The 19,192-nt window shown below is 51.6% G+C and overlaps 2 protein-coding genes across 13 annotated transcripts in view; both read right to left on the bottom strand.

Moving 5' to 3' along the window:
* Positions 1 to 9,696, bottom strand: part of CNOT1 (CCR4-NOT transcription complex subunit 1) — a 59,852-nt gene extending 50,156 nt beyond the window's left edge. For 6 of the 10 annotated variants that reach the window (XM_069793844.1, XM_069793839.1, XM_069793845.1 and 3 more), the window contains exons 1-2: positions 9,528 to 9,695; positions 2,969 to 3,245 (exon numbers count right to left, since the gene is read on the bottom strand). In XM_069793844.1, the coding sequence (XP_069649945.1) occupies positions 2,969 to 3,070 (102 nt within the window). In that variant the 5' untranslated portion in view covers positions 3,071 to 3,245; positions 9,528 to 9,695. Of the gene's footprint in view, positions 1 to 2,968; positions 3,246 to 9,527 lie in introns of all 10 variants that reach the window. The other 4 variants (XM_069793838.1, XM_069793842.1, XM_069793841.1 and 1 more) reach the window with 1 other exon arrangement.
* Positions 9,697 to 10,861: 1,165 nt separating this feature from the next.
* SLC38A7 (solute carrier family 38 member 7) lies at positions 10,862 to 18,733 on the bottom strand. 3 transcript variants are annotated; one of them, XM_069793834.1, is made up of 12 exons: positions 18,602 to 18,677; positions 17,554 to 18,012; positions 16,942 to 17,383; positions 16,512 to 16,710; positions 16,279 to 16,423; positions 15,435 to 15,533; positions 14,622 to 14,679; positions 14,141 to 14,255; positions 13,768 to 13,915; positions 13,486 to 13,685; positions 13,166 to 13,220; positions 10,862 to 13,072 (listed from the first exon to the last, which is right to left on the bottom strand). In XM_069793834.1, exons 3-12 carry the CDS (start codon positions 17,236 to 17,238, stop codon positions 12,970 to 12,972), a joined length of 1,419 nt encoding a protein of 472 aa, XP_069649935.1. In that variant the 5' UTR covers positions 17,239 to 17,383; positions 17,554 to 18,012; positions 18,602 to 18,677; the 3' UTR covers positions 10,862 to 12,969. The 3 variants fall into 3 exon arrangements, with proteins under 3 accessions (XP_069649935.1, XP_069649937.1, XP_069649936.1); XM_069793836.1 differs by having other exon boundaries at positions 17,554 to 17,659; positions 18,602 to 18,617; XM_069793835.1 differs by lacking the exon at positions 17,554 to 18,012 and having other exon boundaries at positions 18,602 to 18,733.
* Positions 18,734 to 19,192: the final 459 nt, after the last annotated feature.

Genomic DNA, 19,192 nt, shown 5'->3' with positions numbered 1-19,192 from the left:
CTCCAGCTCTGCTGTTTGATTGTTCTCATCTCAATTCTTCTACCGTTATCTGACACTATGCTTCCCTTTCCCTCACAGCCTGCTTACTGCAGTGGCTGCGAAGTTTTGTTCTGCTGGAAAGAAACATCTGAGTCAGATATAGCTCAGCCTCTTGGCCAGAGGCTAGAATATATGTGCTCATGGTGTGTCAGTCCAGAGTAAATTGCCCACTCCAGTTATGTTGACAGCACTGTCTTTGAAGGCAGCCATCCCCCACAATTAGCTAGGAAGATGCTCAGATCAGTGCAAAAGGCAGCAAAACTGAATTGACAGCAACTTCTACTAGTGAGCTCAGGCTTCAGAAAACAGGCAATTTGTTTGGTCAATCCCAATTAAATACATAGATTTAGATATGGTAGCAAGACTGGCATGAAGCTGGATCAATCTCCTAGTGAACTATTTGGTGCTCTGACCAAGATGAACTCAAAACAGATGCAGAAGAAACCTATACATACTAAAGCCATCAGCACAATTTTGCTGCATCAGAACTAGATTGCTTCCTTGCTTAGAAGCAACTTCAGAAGGTTAATAATTTGAAAGTCTAACATATGGGGCAGGAGGGAAGAGTGACCACTAGAAGTGCATTGTAGCATCTTTCAACTCTAATTAACTCTAGCTTTTCCAGGAAACAGGGAATGAGAATTGCTAGTTTTCCTGTAGAAAGAGCTGAAAGAAACCTTCATATTGGCAGCCGCCTTGCACATTTACAAGACAGTGTACCCAATCAAAATAATCTGTGAAGACTTTTTTTTTTATTACCATGAGGGTGACCAAGCATTGCCACAGGCTGCCCAGAGAGGTTGCGGAGTCTCCATCCATGGAGGTACTCAAAAGCTGTCTGGACATACTCCTGGGCAGCTGGCTCTAGGTGACCCTGTTTGAGCAGGAGGTTGGAGCAGATGACCTCCAGAGGTCCCTCCCAACCTCAACTAGTCTGTGATTCAGGATAAAGTTTGAGCCACCCATATTTGGATTTACCATACAGAGACAAGTTGGGTTTTGTTTAGGGAAACACAGGGTTAGATCAAAAATAACTCTTACTTTTCTATATCCAGAAAGTTTTGCTTTCCTAGATGAATCTGTCCACAAAGCCCTTCCCCCCTCTCCAACCAGGCTTTCCTTACCACTACTTCAGGGAAAGGAGACCACAAAAAAAAAATCATTTCAGAGGAAGCCATTCTTCAGAATTTGTCTCTCTGACAAATGCATAAAAGTTTTGCCCTTTTTTTTTTAAACACACATTCTATTTTTTAAAGCAGTCTTAAGCATCACCTTGTTAAATGACTACAGAAAGCATGTTGAATCAGAAATTAGTTGCTCAATCTTTACCACAGCTATGCTTGTTAGTGACATATTTAAATGCAAGTGTCATTTTGGTCAGTTGTGACAAGAACAACTCCCAAGTACGGTTTTCCACATACTCTGTATGCTTAGAGATAAGCTTTGTAAAATTGAGTGAATTATGCCAAAAGTTTACACCAAGCAGCATACTGTGAGGCAAAGAACGTTAAAGTATGTACATACAATCTAAGCAAAAATTGTACTAGCAACTACAGAAGTAAAGTAATACCAGGAATTTTTAAAAAGAAAAAAGACAAGGGATCATGGAGGTTTTAGGAATTTAGTGTTGAAATCCTAAATCTGTCTTATAACCAAACATACAAGAAACAGCCACTTCTGCAAACCAGTTTCCAGTCTCTCACCACAGTGAGTCTAAGAGGCCTGCCATGAAGAATAAGGAACAATCTGTCCCCATTTTAGAGATCTACATTCCAAGTGAATGGCAGATCAACCATATCTTCTCCCAAATTGAAGAAACATTTATTATCCTTTACAGAAGTGTTCATGACAGATCTGCAAGTCATGCCTCAGTCACTCCTTGCTGCAAAAATCATCTGTTGAAACCAACAGTGATCAAAAGGACAGCATGATCTCAGATGAGCACCTTGCAAGTACTGAACTTGCAAAAACATGGAAACTTTACAAAAGTTAAAAGAGATGTATTCCACCTCCATGGCTTACGAGATCATTTTAAGCAGTGAATGTTGCTGAAATCACCCCCTCTCACCTCAATATAAGTAATGAATGCACTTTTAAAGAAGTCAGCTGTTAACAAAAATTCACTCTGCTTAAGCCCTCAGGCCTCCTAATTGATTCAAATCGCTGCAGGACTGCACTAGTGTAAGAAAAAAAAAAATTAACTGGCCCAGCTGTCTGCTGGGAACTGAACTAAACCAGTTTCTAAAACTGGCTCAGTAACAATCACTTCCTCCTAAGCACTCCCCTGCAGATGATGCTTTTCAGTCCATCCTGCTAGTCAGAGCTATTTTTAAAAGGGTTAGTTAAACCAGAATTTTTGTTCAGGTCTTAGATATCTGGGGTTCAATCTGCAGTTACTCTGCCTGCCTTCTGAAAACCCAGGGCCAAGAAAGTCAGCTTGGCTCCACTGTCAAGCCATACTTCATTGAATGAGATGAGGAGCAAAAAACTTCCATCAGAGGTAAGTGAAAGCATTCAGATATAAGTAATCACATACTCATGCTTTCAGTACAACTCTGAACAGTAAATTTGTATGTTTTCCTCCCTCTCTCAATCAGTGTTCTATGGAATGTGCAAAAGTTGAAAGATTTAACCTGAAAGAGTTAGGAAAGCTTTGCATACCACGGTCCAAGAGCAGCAGTTAATCCTAATATTCAACTACAAAGTTAATACTGGTCCCAGCTCTGAGCTGCTGTATTCATGACCTGATAGATGAAACCAACAGGAACATCAGAGACATGAGCTGCATTTCTCAACACCACAGAAAAGAGTACACAGTAACACACACAAGAGCACCACAGAGTACAATTCAAATGAGAAGAGAAACTCCATTTGACACTCCCATTTTTCCTTTCTAAAATTTCTTTTGTAGCTTCATTAGTCTACTTACATGCTGTATTTCCTGCTGGCTGGCTCGGTAGTTTTTCTTGGTTAAATTGTCCACCAGGTAGCTGATTTGAGACAAGGCCAGCGAGAGCGAGTCAAGATTCATTGCTGGTTGGGGCGGAAGCAGGCGGCCGAGCCCGGCGCAAAATCACCATTATTCCCCTTTAGTCACCTCAGAGACAGGTTAATTTTTTTTCCCCCAATTAGCCTGTATCTGGTTCTGTGTTACTTTCCTCAGCTCTTCTTTCTCAGTTGTCTTCCTCTGTTCTGAAACATGGCACCTGAAAAGAGTATTACATGAGATTTAAGTTCTGTAGCAACTTCATAGCTACGTTCTAGGCACTGCTGTTAACCTGCTATGGAACACTAGCAATTAATTTAAAATAACCTTTTGGGGTTTGTTTTTTTCTTTTGATTTTAAGAAAAATCTTTAAGTTTAAATAGTCTTAAAAACAGTTAGTGATTTCTCTGTGTTTTCTACTCCCACTAGTACGCTGCAGGGTGGGAAGTTAAATCCTAGAAGAATTCAGCATTACGCCTCAGAGCTTTCTCTTATTTTTTTGCTTCCAAGCTAACTTGGCAAAACAAGAAAAATAAAGTTCAACAAAGAAATTGATAATACAGACATGTTCAATAGCTTAACTTACATAAACCATTTGAGATGACTATGACCACAAGGAAAAAGAAGTACTATTAAGTTTTCACAATACAAGGTTAGTTGTTTCCACGCCACCCGACCACATTTATTCATTTCTGCATTTTGCCAGCCTGAAAGAGCTAGCAAACAGCTCAGTCAGAAGAATGACTACCCTTTCAGCACTGTGAGAAAGAAGAAAACGAGATGCATAATGAATTAGATACCACACAGCAACAGAGGTCAGAATCATTCAAAGCATCAATCACAAGTTTATACAAAAAAAAAAGTGCTTTTTAACCATCTCTGCAATATTCTGCCTCACTACCATCAAAGCAGTATTGCACTCAACCGTACACACGTACACACCAAAACAAGCAATTGTGAATGAGCAACACACACAAAGAACTGCAATAAACTAACCCTAACATTTGGCTTATACTGAAACAGCTTTCCAGTGAGCTACAACAGCAGAGCTTGCCAGCTTAATAAATTTCTATGACAACACAAAACTTGGCACTTGACACCTCATCTATTAAATCACTGATTGCCAATGTGATAAAATTGCATCCCAAAGCAAGTCCTGCATAACCAACCATCTGAGGAATCTCAAAGGAAGCCATAAGCTGCTCTGAGAAGCAGCACTGTATTGATCAGAGGTGGAATCAAGCTGGAGAGTCACTGTTTTGAAGCTCTACTTGATCAAAACACAAAGGTCACTAGGCTTCGTGCCAAGAGGCTGAAGATCCCTTTTTCAGAATAAAAACTACTACTTTACTGTCTTGGCTATATGGCGAAAACCACCAGTACACGATTTCTGCCTCATCATTGAGATGGATCACACAGGTGATGTGTTAACTTGGCACACACAACGCTTAGGGTAAATCAGTTCAGAAAGCAACCCCTGCAGCAACATGGCTCAACATGTCAGCCATCCTTCTGCAAGAACTGAACAGGAACAGCACCAAGGCAAGCTGAAAAGGCTGTGCTGGGTAGAACCAGAACTCTTCCCCCTCTCTCCCTTTACACAAAGGTTTTCACTCACTCAGAACTACAGCTTATTTAACAGCTGCCTACACTTTAAAACATCAGGAACAACAAATCCTATCACAGGCAATGAAGACAATTCTGCTCTTTTGAAAAAGTTTATTAGATTAAATAAAAACATGGGTAAACTATATGCAAGGAAAGTCAAATTATCAATCAACTTCCAGGCTTTCATTATGCCACAGAAAACACTGCTAACTCCTAGAAGCTATATAAGATCCTACTTACGCAAGAAAACCTACATCTCATGAAAAAGAAATTTTCAAGTGGTAATATTGAAAGCATTCTTCAATGACAAGGCAGTCATATATAAAGGCATTACCTTTATATACAGGTTTAAAAGCCCACTGACTGTGAAGCAGCTTTGCAGGAAGGAGGATAGGCACAAAACTTAATAAGATTTCTCAGTAGCACAGTACCTGATTTTCTATTTTTATTTCTTTTTAAATAACTCAATTCTGCTTTTGGAATAATCCAGAAAGTGTCACTGGGCAAGGCAAGTACATGCTTTCCAAGATGTTTTTACTGGCAAGGTTTAACATACTGGACCAATATAAAGCTTCCAAAAAACATTTGTTAAGAATCAAGCAGACGGACCACCACGCCACAGTACTTACACCTACAAAAGCCACCACAAGCAGCTAGCGAGGGGAATCCAGTCCCTATCAAAGCACCAGATTTCAGCAACCAGCCTGAAGAACTCAAGGGCTGGTTGAACTCAGGACTCAAGAACCAGACACAAACCACAACTCCAACTCAGTCATTTTTAAGGCAATAACAGAAGTTTGCCTTTCAGGCCCCTAGGAAGAAAAACCATATTTCTCTGGGTATTATTCCTCAGACCAATACAAACACCACAGCAATCACACCTACTCCACTCCAAAAATTAAGCTTTTAGGTACTGGAACTCTGGAGTTGGGCTCAGACATAAATCCGACCCTCCCCACTGCCACACAATACCCTGCAGAGCACTGACACTGACCATACCACTTCACTATCGGCATCACTGTTTTCTCCCAAGAAAGGTAGGGACTACCATCTCAACATGCTTTAATTGCACAGAAGCACAACAAGCTTTGCCACTTTCTAACTGTAAAATCCGGCAGTGTCACCAGAGAACCCAGGATGGGGTCAAAATGAGATTTTTCCCTTTCAAGGAAGCAGAACAAGTGCTTGAGCAGACACTGTAACTCAAGGACAGAACACAATAGCTGAAGGAAGCAACTTCCTATTTATGTTCTAAATATATGGTTTGCACAGCATGTATCCTAATACACAGAAAAAAACTGACAGCTCTCACAAGCACCAGACTAGCAGCATTTCAGAGGTTTAAATGGTGCAACCTAACTCACAATAGTGTATAAAAATCAGAGTAATTAAGGGAGCCCTGCCCAGAAAGCAGAAGTGCACAGGTACCTCTCTGATCATTCAATGCAAGGCTAAAATTCAGTTACTACAGCACTGATTAAGAAAGCTATGAATGCTATGCAAAGCAGGCTTTATTTTTAGATGCATATATTCTTAGTGGGAATGAATCTCCCTACACTGGCCTCAACAATTCAAGAATCTTTCCGTTCATGGGGCAAACCTGCTGTCTTTACAGGTTCAGAAAAGTCAGGCCTCAGCCAGAGAGAGTTTACCAAAAAAATTTAGATTGGCTGACAAAAATTAGCTTAATCCATTACTGTATCATAGGATCTGTAATTGAAAGTAGCTATGAGACACAGGACTCAGGAGCTCTTGCAATATTACCATTTTATGTTGTGCAACACAGCTGATTTTTAAGAGGTAGAAAATGTTTACCAAAAACTACACTATTACTTAGCCTGGACACTTTCTAAGGAAATCGGCAGGCCATCAGCAAAACATACAGCATCTATTTCAGTAGATTCTGTTCAACAGCAGAGTTCTATTGGGTTAGTAAAACATGAATATAATACAGTTTTAGGCAAGAATCAAAAAATCACCAAATAGAGAGGGCCAGTATGTAACCCGTAGTCAGGTTTGACAAACACACTCTCTACTAACCTGAGGCAGATCACTGGGAGTAACTAAGCCTTCCTGCTGAAGATGACAAACCTGAGATCTTCCACAAATTCAGAAACAGCCTTACAAAGAAAGTAATTTCAAAATTACTTTAAGCTGAACTTTGGAATTTTTTTTTTTTTTTTAGTATTTTGCAGAGGTAACTACTCCCACTGGGTTTCAAGAGCTGTAAAGATTTTAGGCCACATGTACTGCATGTGGAGAATAAAACAGCTCAAGTGACAGAAACTGCAACATGTTTGCTGATCAGGTTCTAAACTCCTATCAAAAAGCATCATATAAAACATGCTAAAAGCACCACTGCTAAACCTGTTCTTCAGAACACAGTCTCTTACCCATTTCTCAAACCCATGCACAAACAGAACATATGGAGGAGCAGCACACTTCTCAGAAGCCCCACATGAAGAGCGCTCCAAGGGGGAAAGGAGGTTTTGAATCATACCATAGGTAAACTAGATTTCAGGATGTCTATCATTTTGAAATCTACAGAGAAAAAAACCTTGCAGTCTAAGTCACATGAACAGTAAAATAAGCTCCTGATTAATTTAACCAGTTCAAATGTAGGTGTTTACACACAGAAAAGCCAGCTAAACATTCTATGTACTGGAAAACTGCACACAACTCCAGTCAGTTGGAAGCCTCAATGCTGACCAGACACGGTAACTTTACAGTTACTACAGACAGCAGCTGAACTAAGCACATACATTTGTTCCCATACACTACAGCCAGTTAAGTTTCAGGTTTGGAATCTACCTCAAATATATCAGGCATGCATCAATCATGACATGTCCACTTCAGGCATTTTCACATCTCAGCTAGGATTGTTTACAAAAAAAATGCCAAGAAACTCTCACTTCCCACTTTCCCTTCAAACACTGTAGGATAGTTTCTGTTGGAGGGATGGGAAAGCAATTTAAGGACCTGTTCTCAAAGGCTTTGTGCCGTTTTCCCATCCAGAAAGTGTTTTAGAACAGTTAAATACTGTTTCAAAAGGCAAAGGAGAACTGCAGTATTCATATAATAGGGATGGTTTTAGAACAAAAGAGAAATCTGGCTATAATAGTCATGTCCTCAACCGTGATTCTTAGTGATAAGAATTCCCAACCTGATTTCGCAATGATCCATCACCGGGACACAAGATATCACTGACCACTTTTCCTAAGTTATGTTTGCACAGTTGCTCTTCCACTTACTCAACTGAACACCAACAGTAGCCATTTCAACATCAGTTAAAATGAATTAAATATCTAGGAGCACTATGCTAGAAAGATGAACAGGATTAGGTATTTCTCTAAAGAGGAGAGACAGGTAGACAGCAAGCTTGCCATGAGTTTGGTCTGGAGACACCAGACCAATAGGATCAACAATTAACAGCAAACTTCAAAGTATAAGGGCAAAAAAACCCCAAGACAATAACAAGTGTAGAAAGGGCAAACAAGTCTATTAACAACTACATTTGTTTCCTGTTTATAAGACAGTCACCTCACCTGGACTCATCCTGCCTGTAATTTCAGTCAATGCCAACATAGTTACCTTAGAAACAGGAAACACTTAAGTTGTGTGCACTAAGAATGACTTATCAGGTGTCATACCTGTTTTGCTACCCATTTAAAAAAAAATGTTCCACTAAGAGCAGATGTCATGCTTCTTTATAACAAGCGGGATTCAGAAACAGTCTAAGCTCATGATGTATCAACAGACTAAGTGTCTGGTTTTATATTTTTTAGTATTATATCACTTCTGTTGTAAATACAGTCCAAACTGTTTGTGGCTTGTTGAAATTAAACTATGACTGCTCACAAACCTTACTGCATAAAAAGAACACAGTACCACTCCGAGTTAGAGAACTATTGCAAAGAGCTATTTCTAACAATACCATATCTGTCAAAACAGCCAACTGTTGCTATTTCTAGTTTCAAAATAAGCAAGTCCACTTCACTGGGCAGCATGTTCTTAACTGGAGGACAGCATTGAGAGGCATTTCTTCCAGGCGGTCTGCTGGAAGGTTATGTCACCAGATTATTTACTAGAGCTCACTTTTTTACAGGTTACTTGTTTTCTTCGGCTAAGTCATAACAATGCCGATCTTCTAAACAGGCCACAGAGCCGAGCTCAGGGGTGGGCCCGCCACCGGCCCCTTCCTCAGTCTCTCAGAGCTCCACCTGTCACCATCAGGGCTACAAAAGCGGACGGGGAAGAGAAACGAGAACAGCTCAAAAGCCGAAGACTTCCGTACCGCCTCGAAACGATCACCGTCCAGCCTGCCGCCACCGGAGCCTCCCCCCCCCCCGCCCCGCAGCGAGAGCCACAAGCAGCAACCCACGGACCGGTAAACACCCGCGGCTCCCGCCCGGAGCCACGACCGGCCCGCACCGCCCTAGCCGGGCCGAGCCGAGGCAAAGCCTTTCAAAGTTTGCTCCGCTGCTCCTCCTGTCGATCGGACGCCGGCTGAAGAAACGGGCGGCGGCGAAGAGACGAGGGCCGGGGCGGGGAGCGGCGCAGGCCAGGCCAGGCCAGGCCGCGGGGGCCCCCGCAGACTGCCCCACACGCACCCCGGAAACGGCGGGCGGGCCGGCCGGCCAGGTTCCCTCTACCGGCTCCGCCACCTCCCCCCCCCCCCCCCCGCCGGCGCCCGGACCCGCCGCGGCCTACAACGCCGCCCACTACCGCCGCCGCGACCCCCACCCCGGAGGCTCCGGTGCTCCCACACACACAGGCACTGCAGGCCCACCCGCGGGGCAGCCGGGACGCGGGCCGGGGCTGTGCTCGGCACGGCGGGGAGGGGGACACGGGACGGGAAGACGGGACGGGAAGACGGGACGGGACAGACGCTCACCTCAGGGGGCGTAGCGAGCCGGAGCGAGGCACCGGGCTGGGGCCGCTCGCGCTTTTATCCTCTCGCCTCCGCCGTTTCGCTACAAAATGGCGGACAGGGTCGCGCGCTCACGTCGCGGCCTTTCCCCTCCCCCGTCCCCTCGCGGCACGCCAGCGGGGGGGGGCAGCGGGGGCGCGGGTGGGCGGGGCGCCCGTCGAAGCCTCCCTCCCCCTTGGCCTGGGGCTCTCCCAATCAGGGCGTAGGGCCGCCCGCGACCTGCCCAATCAGCGCGGCGCGACCTCTGGGGCGGACGTTTTGCCGTCCTCCCCCCCCCACCCTCGCCCGGCCCTCCGCGCGGAGCCAGCGCCGCGCGTCCATTGGCCGAGAGCAGCCGGAGTCTTTCCTACCGTTCTGGCCAATCAGCGCTGGCAGGCCTCTCTGACTACGCATGCGCATCAGCGGCCAACCCGGGTTGGGAAGGCCGACCAATGAGCGCGGGGCGCTGCGCTGGGGCGGGGCGGGAAGGGGAAGTGGCGGGGAGAGCCAAAGGGCGCGTGGAGTCATGGGGGGGGTGGGGGTGCTCCTACCCGACAGGTGCGCTCCGCCCCGTCCCCCCGCCCCGCCCTCCTCCCCCCGGGCGGTGGTACGGCCCCAGGCACTGCACTCCCCCCCTCCCCCCCGCGCAGCGTCGTGGTAGGGGCCCAGGTACTGGAGCGCCTCCCCCCGCGCTGCCTTGGTACGGCCCGGAGCGCGGCCTGTGGCCCGGCTGCTTCACCCCCCCGCCCTGCAGTGCGGTGGTACGGCCCCAGGCGCTGCATCCCCACAACATGGCGGCGCGGGGCTGGCGCAGTGTTTCCCTGCACTGTAGGGCCGCAGCCTCCCCCCAAGCCGCTGCAGGGACCGTTTTGCCCCGAAATCTCCCCTCCATTTGCACGCTCCGGGCTCGCCGGCCTCGGTCCTGGAGGGGAAGCTCACCGGCCCCCTCAGCCCCCCAGAGCCGGCGTCACCACCCGTGTCCCGAAACCCCAGAACGGCCCCTTCCCACCGGCCTTCCAGCCCTGGGGGACAACACCGGGATGAGGACCCCCAGGATTCCCCCGACAGCTCCCGGCTCCGGGTACGAGGGTACCCACCCCAGGGTGCGAAGGCCTGAGGAAGGCGATGGGGCCTCACCTCTGGCAGGGGACCCGCCGCCATGGGGTTGGCACTGGAAGCCACCCGTGGCCCCGTGCCGTCCACCCCAAAGCTCAGAGAGCTGGGGTGGCGTTTTGGGACAAGGACTTCATCCCCCCCCATCCCACCCAGGAGTATCTCCTTCCCCCCAGCCCCACAGAAAACACCTCATGCCCACCTGCTGCACGCACCACAACGTCACTTTTATTGAGTCGAGGTCCCTCCGCTTTCTGCACGTAGAAAATACATTTAAAAAGGCCGGTGTTTGTAAACAGTCAGGGGAACGGTAAGGCAAACAGAGAAACGGTTGCAGCACCTCCGTACCCCCCTGCCCTCAGCCATGCGGACACCCTGGGGGGCATTGAGGGAGCATAGTGGCTCCTTGGGTGACAACCAAAGACATGGGACACTGTGTCTGCCTCCACTTCAGCCATGGGACCGCCTCATGCCCAGCACACCTTTGGGAAAGCCAAAGCCACAAAACCCACCAGGCACCAAACCCTTCTCCATCTTGATGGGGGATGGCCACTGAAAGGCATCGCGGCATTGGCATCTGCTGAGACTCCAGCATCTCTGCTGGGCTCCATGGGAGGTGGCTCGGTGCTCCCCACATCCAGGAGGAGCAATCTGCAGGGTGGGGTGGCGGTGGGGTGGGCACCCTCTTCTTTATGCCAAGGGTTTCCCCAAGGCCCAGCGCCTGCTCTCAGGCAGGAGCCGGGCAAAGGGCCTTGAGAGGCAGCCAGTGCTGTACAAATGGGGGGTTTGCTGGAGCCAGGTTTTGTCAAAAGTTGAGGGCATGGAGGTTGGAGGTACCTTGGGGGAAGCAGAAGGGACTCATGCCTTCAAAGGTTCCCTCAAACATTCATGCTGTGCTTGGGGCTTTTCTTCCTCCTTCTCCATCTGGGTTCTCCTCATTGCATCCCGAGGAGTGGCAGTGAGGTCCCCATTTACACACCCCAGGCATTGGTAGGGAAACACCAAACGTTTCCACGTGGAGAAGCACCCACATGCTGTCCTCCCACCCACCGCCACTGGTCACAGAGGGAGAGAGCCATGGTGAGAAGTACAGAAGCACACCATGGTTCACCTTCCCACCACAACAGCCTGGGCTTTTTCCAGAAGGTGCAGGAGGGGCAAAGCCCAGTGGTGCACAAAGCTGGGCTGGACCCTCAGCACAGATGCAGCGATAGATACACACAAATTCCTCCCTCCCTCCCCCAGGGTTTTAGAAGCCAAACAAGGAACAAGAGAACTCAAGGACTGAACAAGAGCAGTTTGCTGTTAAGTTTAACACCCTCAACCAAATCTGCAGCTGGGGCAACTGCTCAACTCAGAGAAAGAAAAAATGAAACTATCATCCAGACAGGCAACGGAGGGACTGGCCAGAGCAACACCAGCCACAGAGAGTGTAAACAACCAAGGGTACAATATAAACCAGATTAATACTGACTGCTTCATCCCCAAAGCATCCCTTAAAACCTACACCTGGCCCAATCCCATTCCCTGGACACCTCCTGGAAGAACAGGATTGGAAACTGGCAGAAGAGCTTTGCTCTAGCATAGTGTCTCCAGTAGGTCGATGCAGCCACAGCACCTTCTTTAGTGAGCGAGCAACCCCTGGCAGGGGAAACATTGCCCTGGTCTGTCCCTACCCCAGGCTCCTCCTGACTGATCAGGCTGAAGATGACGGTCCCACTTTGTAACAGAAAGTGCAGCCCAGGCGGAGGGAGATGTAAGAGTAAGGGTAGGAGACCTGTGAGATGGGCCACGGGAAAGCGGAGTTCAAACCGAACCAAATACTAACACAGAAGAGGACTAGGGGGTTGTCACCCTGTCTGATAAACATGATTCCCATTATGCAAGATGCACTGTCTCCCTCCAACGTTGGGAGAAGAAGTTTAAGCTGCGGAAAGGAGCTCCACCAGCACAGGGGTAGACGGATCAGGGCAGTATGCCTTCGCAAACCCCAACTGCAACCCCTTAGTGATGTCTAAGGTAGTGATGTCTACCCTGGCAGGGCAGAAAGGGCTTGACCTGGACTACAGGTCCCCTTGCAGTGATGCTCTGGCTTCACCAGGGAGTCAGGGCTGAGAGGAGAAGCCTGACTGCCTGGTGCATTAAGACAACGAGATACAAACCACCACAGGGCTCTTTCAGCCAAGCCCCAGATTACAACGCTCCTTTTGGATCTTCCCAACACGTCAACGTGTTTTCTCCCCACTTCCCTTTGGTCCTAGAGGAAAACTGCATCCCCTCAGCAGCAGCAGTGCAGTCCAGCCTGGAGGAGGAGTCAGGCTGTGAGATCCACGAAGATGGCGTTGGCAGTGGTCTGTCCAAAGATGAAGGCTCCGAGGGTGACCATGAACACCCCATAGCTGACCTGGGCCCACCAGCTGCAGATGCAGGAGGACAGGGCACATTTAGAGGGGACCTTCACCCCAATATCCACAGGGGAAGCAGGGAGAGAGGAAGCATGTTTCAGTTACCTGATTGCCCTGGTTTCCTGGATCTCAGAGAGCTTGGCTTGAATCAAGCAGAGCCCTGAAAGGCAGGGGAGGCAAATTAGACCCAGATGAGGACTGTCGCCCGGGGACTGAGCAGACACCCCACAAGCCAGGGAACTGCATTCCCCGTTACAGAGCATGGAGTCCAGTCAAAACAGTTGGGCTGCTGACCGACCTCACACTACATTTTCGTCCTTCTCTAAAGACCTCCCGGTTCCTGCGTCTCCATCCTGCTCCCTCCCTCTTCAAGACACAAGGCCAAGAGACCTCCGCTGGCCCCTAAGCATCCCAGGATGCCCTACCTGGGAAGACGAAGATGAAGCAAGCGGCCAAGCCCCCAATGACAGAGATGACTTTGCCAATGTCGGGGATGAAGAGAGCCAGGAGGAGGGTCAGGAGGAACCAGCTGATAGTCTGAAGCAGGCGCCTCCTCCGCTCCCGAACCACGTCCTCCTCCACCGTCACCCCAGTGTAGCGGAGCCAGAGACCCTCCAAGACAGCCCTGCGTGCACAGACGCAGGGCAGAGGGATTTCCCCACACTGCCCCTCCTGCCCATACCAGCCCACCTTCTCCCAATGCTCACCGGCCGCAGAAGTGCAGGATAGGGTAGGATGTCAGCACGCAGAGGATGATGAAGGCCCGGGCAAGGGCAACGGGGATGTCATTGGAGGGGTAGGAGAGCAAGACGTCCTGCTCCACACCAGCCCCAAAAGTCAGGAAGCCGCAGACGCCTGCCGGGAAGGGAGCAGTCAGTGGGGGATGGGGACAAGCCTCCTGCACTTGTGTTTGAGGGACCAGACTTGGATGGATATGGCACCGGGCACATCATAGGGGGCTTAAATGGACTCCCCTCTCCTTCCGCTCTGTTCCTCTGCTGACCAGAGGGTCCCTGCCCTCCAGAAGCTCACCGCCCCTCTGAGGACCATGCCACACTCACACGGCCTCCCCTTGCTCACCAGTGCCCGTGTAGACGAAGAGAGCGATCACCATGGCCGCTGTCACCACTGCTCCCCAGGTCTTCACCTCTGGCTGCTTCATGCTGTTAAAGACGGGCACGCTGCTCACGTGGCACTGCCAGGGACACGGAGAGAGAGCGGGGACATGCGATGAGCTGAGCTGGAGTCACGGGGAGCCAAGCCGGATCCCACTCGTGAAATCCCCGGGTTTGTTGTGATATCATGATCCCCCCAGGTTTGTTGCTGGAGAAGAAAACCCAGAGGACAGGCTGCCCTGGACTTCTCAGCTGGGGTAAAACTGATCCATCTCTATCCAGGGGTGGCGAGATATTAAACTGGCTTCAGCCCCCTTGCAAAGCCGTGTGGTGAGCACATGGGAAGGGTTTTGGCTGATCGTCCAGGGGAGTATTCCTGGACCACGCCGGTCCCCCACCCAGGTGGCTGCAGGGTGGGAAGGGGAGCGCCAGGCTCGTGGCCTTACCTGGAACCCAAAGCAGATGGTGGGCATGGCATTGAAGACGGCTGTCCAGGTGGAGGGGCTGGTGGGAGAGAAATACCCACTGGTCAGTCCAGTGCGCCCTGTGCCCCCCACCCAGCACCCTGGGGGAGGATGAGCTGGGGGTGCTCAGGATGGGCTCACTCCTCTGCTGTTACCGCGTCCTCCCACCCAGGACAATGCCTTCACACAGAGCGAGGTTTTCCTGGGACATGGCACTCCCTGATGACCACGGCCTTTCACTGAGACAGAACCAGCCAAAGTCGAAGACTTACAGAAATAAAAACATCAGTAAAAAATAAGAATCTACTTGGGCAGTGCCAAAAACTGGTCTAAACTTTGCTCTGCCCTAAAATTCCCACTGCCTATGCTGGGTTCATAAATGTCCCCAAACCATGAGGGAGGGGACAAGCCACAGGGGCTGTGCTGGCCAAGAAAATAACCAAAATCATCCTAAAATAGACACAGCCCTGGTTGTTGGGTGAGCACAAGCACTGCATGGGGAGTTCTGGGCCTGGCAGTATCAGAGCTAAAAGTCAGTCGGCCCTCCTCAAAACCTGTGATGGAGCCGTGGGGACCTCCAAGAGTCTTTTTCCTCTCCTTCACCACCTGCTTCTCTGAAACATGCAGAGATGCAGCCACTTGGGAGCTTCTGGCAGCAACATGCAGCATCCCCAGACCCAGGGATGGGACTCGGGAAGGATTTGTCCCCAGCCTTTGCAGCCCTGGCTCCTGCACCCCTGCCTGGCTCTGCAGTGCTGTGATGGCCACTGTCAGCATCATGTCTATTGTACTCACCTGGTGGGGATCTCCACAGGCACCAGCTCCTTGTCAGGCCAGATGTACTTGATGATAATGACTGCCGTGACGTACCAGGTGCCAATCACGCTTAGGGAGCTGCAAGAGGGGACAGGAGACCATCAGCATGCTGCCTGCCTGCTCTGTGGAAGGTCTCCTGCCAGGCTCATCAGACCCATCTTCCTCCCTGCACAGCCCAGGCCAGCCCACTCCTCCCCACCAGGACCACCCCTGCTCTCCCTTCCCACGGGAATAGGCCAGGCACTGTCACCCACTGTCCCCAGAGCAGATGCCAACGCAATCCTGCTGTGCTTGGGGGCCGTCCTGTGCTGTTGTGAGTGGCAGACCTGCCAGCAAGGGGATGGACTGGGTTTTGGGCAGGAGAAAGAGGCAAGTGTTAAAGAAGTAACACTCTTCGGTAGCCCTGGTCCAGCTCCAGCAGCTAGGTTACACCAAGATGCTTGGTGGAACAGGGCTGGCCTGCACACCACCTGGCCCAGGGACCCTTACTGGCTCTCCTTGCTGCTGGATGGCCAACCGAAAGACAGGGAACAATGCAGTTGAAAGCAGCTCTCCCCACTTCCTCCAGCAAGCAGAAGGGAGGGACACAAGCCCTGGAGTAGGACACTATGGCTGCGTGGTGCTCAGCAGCTCCTCTGCTTCCCAGATGGGGAAACCAAGGCACAGGAAGGTGGAAGAGGAGATATCCAACGCCTCAGGGGCGAGCGGGCAGATACGGCACTAGAACCATGGCATTTCCACTCCCCGTCCCCTGTGACTGTGCTTAGGTGTGTGCTGGCTGGCCCACCCCAGCTCCCAGCCCTGGAGGGCTCTCCTCACCCACCTGGCATATTTTTGGAAACCGATCTCTTTGGGGATGGAGAGGGGCAGGATGAGAAGGAAGGCAGTGATGCTGATGGTGAACTTGCGGTCCATGTACCAGCGGCTGCTCCCAGCTTCCTCAGGCTCCGTCACCAGAGCAGCAATGACTGTGGGGACAACCAGGGCGGTCAGGTTGTCCCTTTCCAGCTGAAGGGACAGCAGCTGGTTATATTTTCCCCCATGGGACACACTTACTCTTGTCCTCCTGGTCTCCGATGATGATGAGGAAAGCAATGCAGGTGCCAAAGGTGTAGACAGCGATGGCCACCTCGCACAGCACGCCAGGCACCTTCCCGCAGACTGCCCACACAACCTCCTGATAGGTCCGCTCATTGCTGGCCTGTGAGCAGTACGCCAGGATGACCAAGCCTCCGATGATGAAGATCAACATGCACTGGGGTGGGGAAGAGACAGGGAGGAGACACTAAGGCAACAGCATGACGAGGTCCACAAAGCCACCCCGGGCAGCCACCCCAAACACACTGAGCATCTCTGGTGCACCTCACCCAACAGGGCTTCTTCCCAGGAGCCAGGTCCTACCTGAGCCCCTTCTGGGGCTCCACATGTCCCCCCTACGCCTCCTCCCAGGGTGGGAGAGGGGACTGTCCCTTCCCCACCCTCTCACCATCTGCAGTGCGATGCCCGCGGCCACGCCGCCAGCCATGCTGAAAGCGGCGGGGAAGTTGAGCAGCCCAGCCCCAAGGGCAGCGTTGACCACAATGAAGACGGCTCCCAAAGCTGACGTGGCCCCCAGACCATTTCCTTGACTCTCTCCGCTCTTCGGCACCGTCTCCACGCTGGGGCTCTGCAGGAGCCTGGCTCGTTCCCCAGCATCGGCGCTCCACTCCCAATCCTTGTAGTCACTGTTGATGCTCCCGGTGCCCTGAGCCATTGTCCCTCCTAGGGTGGCACACGCCACCATCCACGTCCCACTAGCGCTCCTGGACTGGGCTCAGCCGGCCACCTTGAGGAGGGTCCTCTGCCAGTGCTTGCTCCATCAGGCAGGGAGGGCAGCGAACAGGCAGGCTGGGACTGCAGCAGCACGGGGGTCAGGCACTTCACTGCTCCTAGAAGGAGATGAAGAAGGGACATGGTAAGTGTTAATTAAGGTACATTAACAAGGGACAGCCTAGGCATCAGACAGGGGCACAGCGGAAATGAGGTCCCTGGGTCTCAGCTTGGGGGTCACAGCACGCAGGCATCCTCACACCAGCAGAGATATGGCAGGAGAACTCACCTCTCGTCCCCCAAATCCAGGGTGAGGACACTGCTGCTGTCGGGTGGGGGACTGAGCCCCAGCTGCAGGGCTGGGGAGCTGCAGCCTCATGGCAGGACTCGCCTTTCTGCAGGCACGAGACCCAGCGTCACAGCTTGCTTCCTGATTTCCAACCCCAATTCCTGTAAGCTCTGCAATAGCCGCTGTGCATGTGCTCCCGAGTAAAGGTCAAGGCTGGGCTCAACAGGAACGATCCATGCACGCAGCAGAAACACCGTGTCATCAGGAAAAGCAGGACTGTCCCCTTCCACTGCACCCCCAGGGTAACCACCAGCATGAGGTGTCTCAGAAGCTTTTGGACCTGAAGATCTGGTGTTTCCAGCACTGCAGCCCTTGGGGGTTGGACAGCCCAGATCTCATCCCAGTGCCTCAGAGCAGAAGGAGACCAACCCTCACAACCTGGCAGAGCTTTGCAGGGACCTACACAGCCAAGGGAAATCTCTTTTTTTTTCCTAGACGATGTCTCCGGAGACTCTTCCTGACCAGCCCACCCTTTGCTTCTAGGCTATTTAAACCCCATGCTCGTGCTATGAATCCTCTTCAGGGATTTCTGGGGAAGGGGAAAAAACTCCGCAGGTCCGCGCAGGGTAAGAAGAAAGGCAGCCCTCTCCCCCGGGGGTAGGAGTGCGGAGGGGACAGGTCCCAGGTCCCCAGGCCGGTGGGTCTGCTGGCGGCCGCGGGTCCCCTTTGGCTGAAGTCCCCACCCGGACGAGTCGATGCTTCTCCCATGGCCGGAGGAGGATGCTGGAGGAGCGCCCGGCTGTCCTTTCACCCCAGGCAAAGCCACCGCGCCGGTGACAACCACAGACCCTGAGAGCAGACGCTTCTCCGAGGGTGACTCGACAGACCCACGGACCCGCGCGGGGCCCCACTCCAAGAGAAGCAAGGCCCGGTGCTGCTGAGGGTCACCCCGCCTTTGCAGGGGATGCCCTGGGGGACGCGACGCGGCCCCAGCGGGTCGCTGGGCTCCCCCCCACCCCGGGTACCCCCGTACCCCAGCCCCACTCACCGGGCGGTGGGAGCCCGCTCCGGCCTCGGCGCCGGCCCCGGCCCCCGGTCCCCGGTCGGGCTCGGCGGCGGCGCAGAGCCGGCACCGCCCTGCCCGCTGCACGCCGGGGGTTGTAGTCCGCCCCCCGGCCCGCCCCGCCGCCCCCGGGCGTCGGCATCTCGGTCAGGAAGCGACGCTTAACCCGGGAACCAGCGGCGACGGGGTCCTGGCTTCGGGAAGCCCATCCCCATCGCTCTGCAGCTGAACCTGGAGGGACCCGCAGGCAAGGTCAGGGACAGAATGCAGGGCTCTGCTCCAGGCTCTATATTTATTGTCACAGAGAATGGGTCGCAGAAAGGCCTAACGCAGGGGAAAAGGGCTCTCCGCAACCAGAAGGCAGCTCCAGAGCCAGGCAGAACCGGGAAACCACAGCAGGACAACCCACAGCGCCATGGGGCAGCACCCACGGTGGCAGCAGCAGCACGGAAAGCGGTTTATTGCACAAATCACGGCAAGCGGCGGCTGTGGGCAGCAGGCCACGTAAACAATCATCCCCGTTAAAACTGCAAACCGTCTTGTCAGGGAGCAGCAGGAGGCTCCAGCCCTCTTCGG

The sequence above is a fragment of the Haliaeetus albicilla genome, chromosome 10 (assembly GCF_947461875.1).
Source record: "Haliaeetus albicilla chromosome 10, bHalAlb1.1, whole genome shotgun sequence".
Classification (NCBI taxonomy): Eukaryota; Metazoa; Chordata; class Aves; order Accipitriformes; family Accipitridae; genus Haliaeetus; species Haliaeetus albicilla.
The sequence above is the reverse complement of the archived record's forward strand: the minus strand, read 5'-3'. Positions and strand labels throughout refer to the sequence as shown.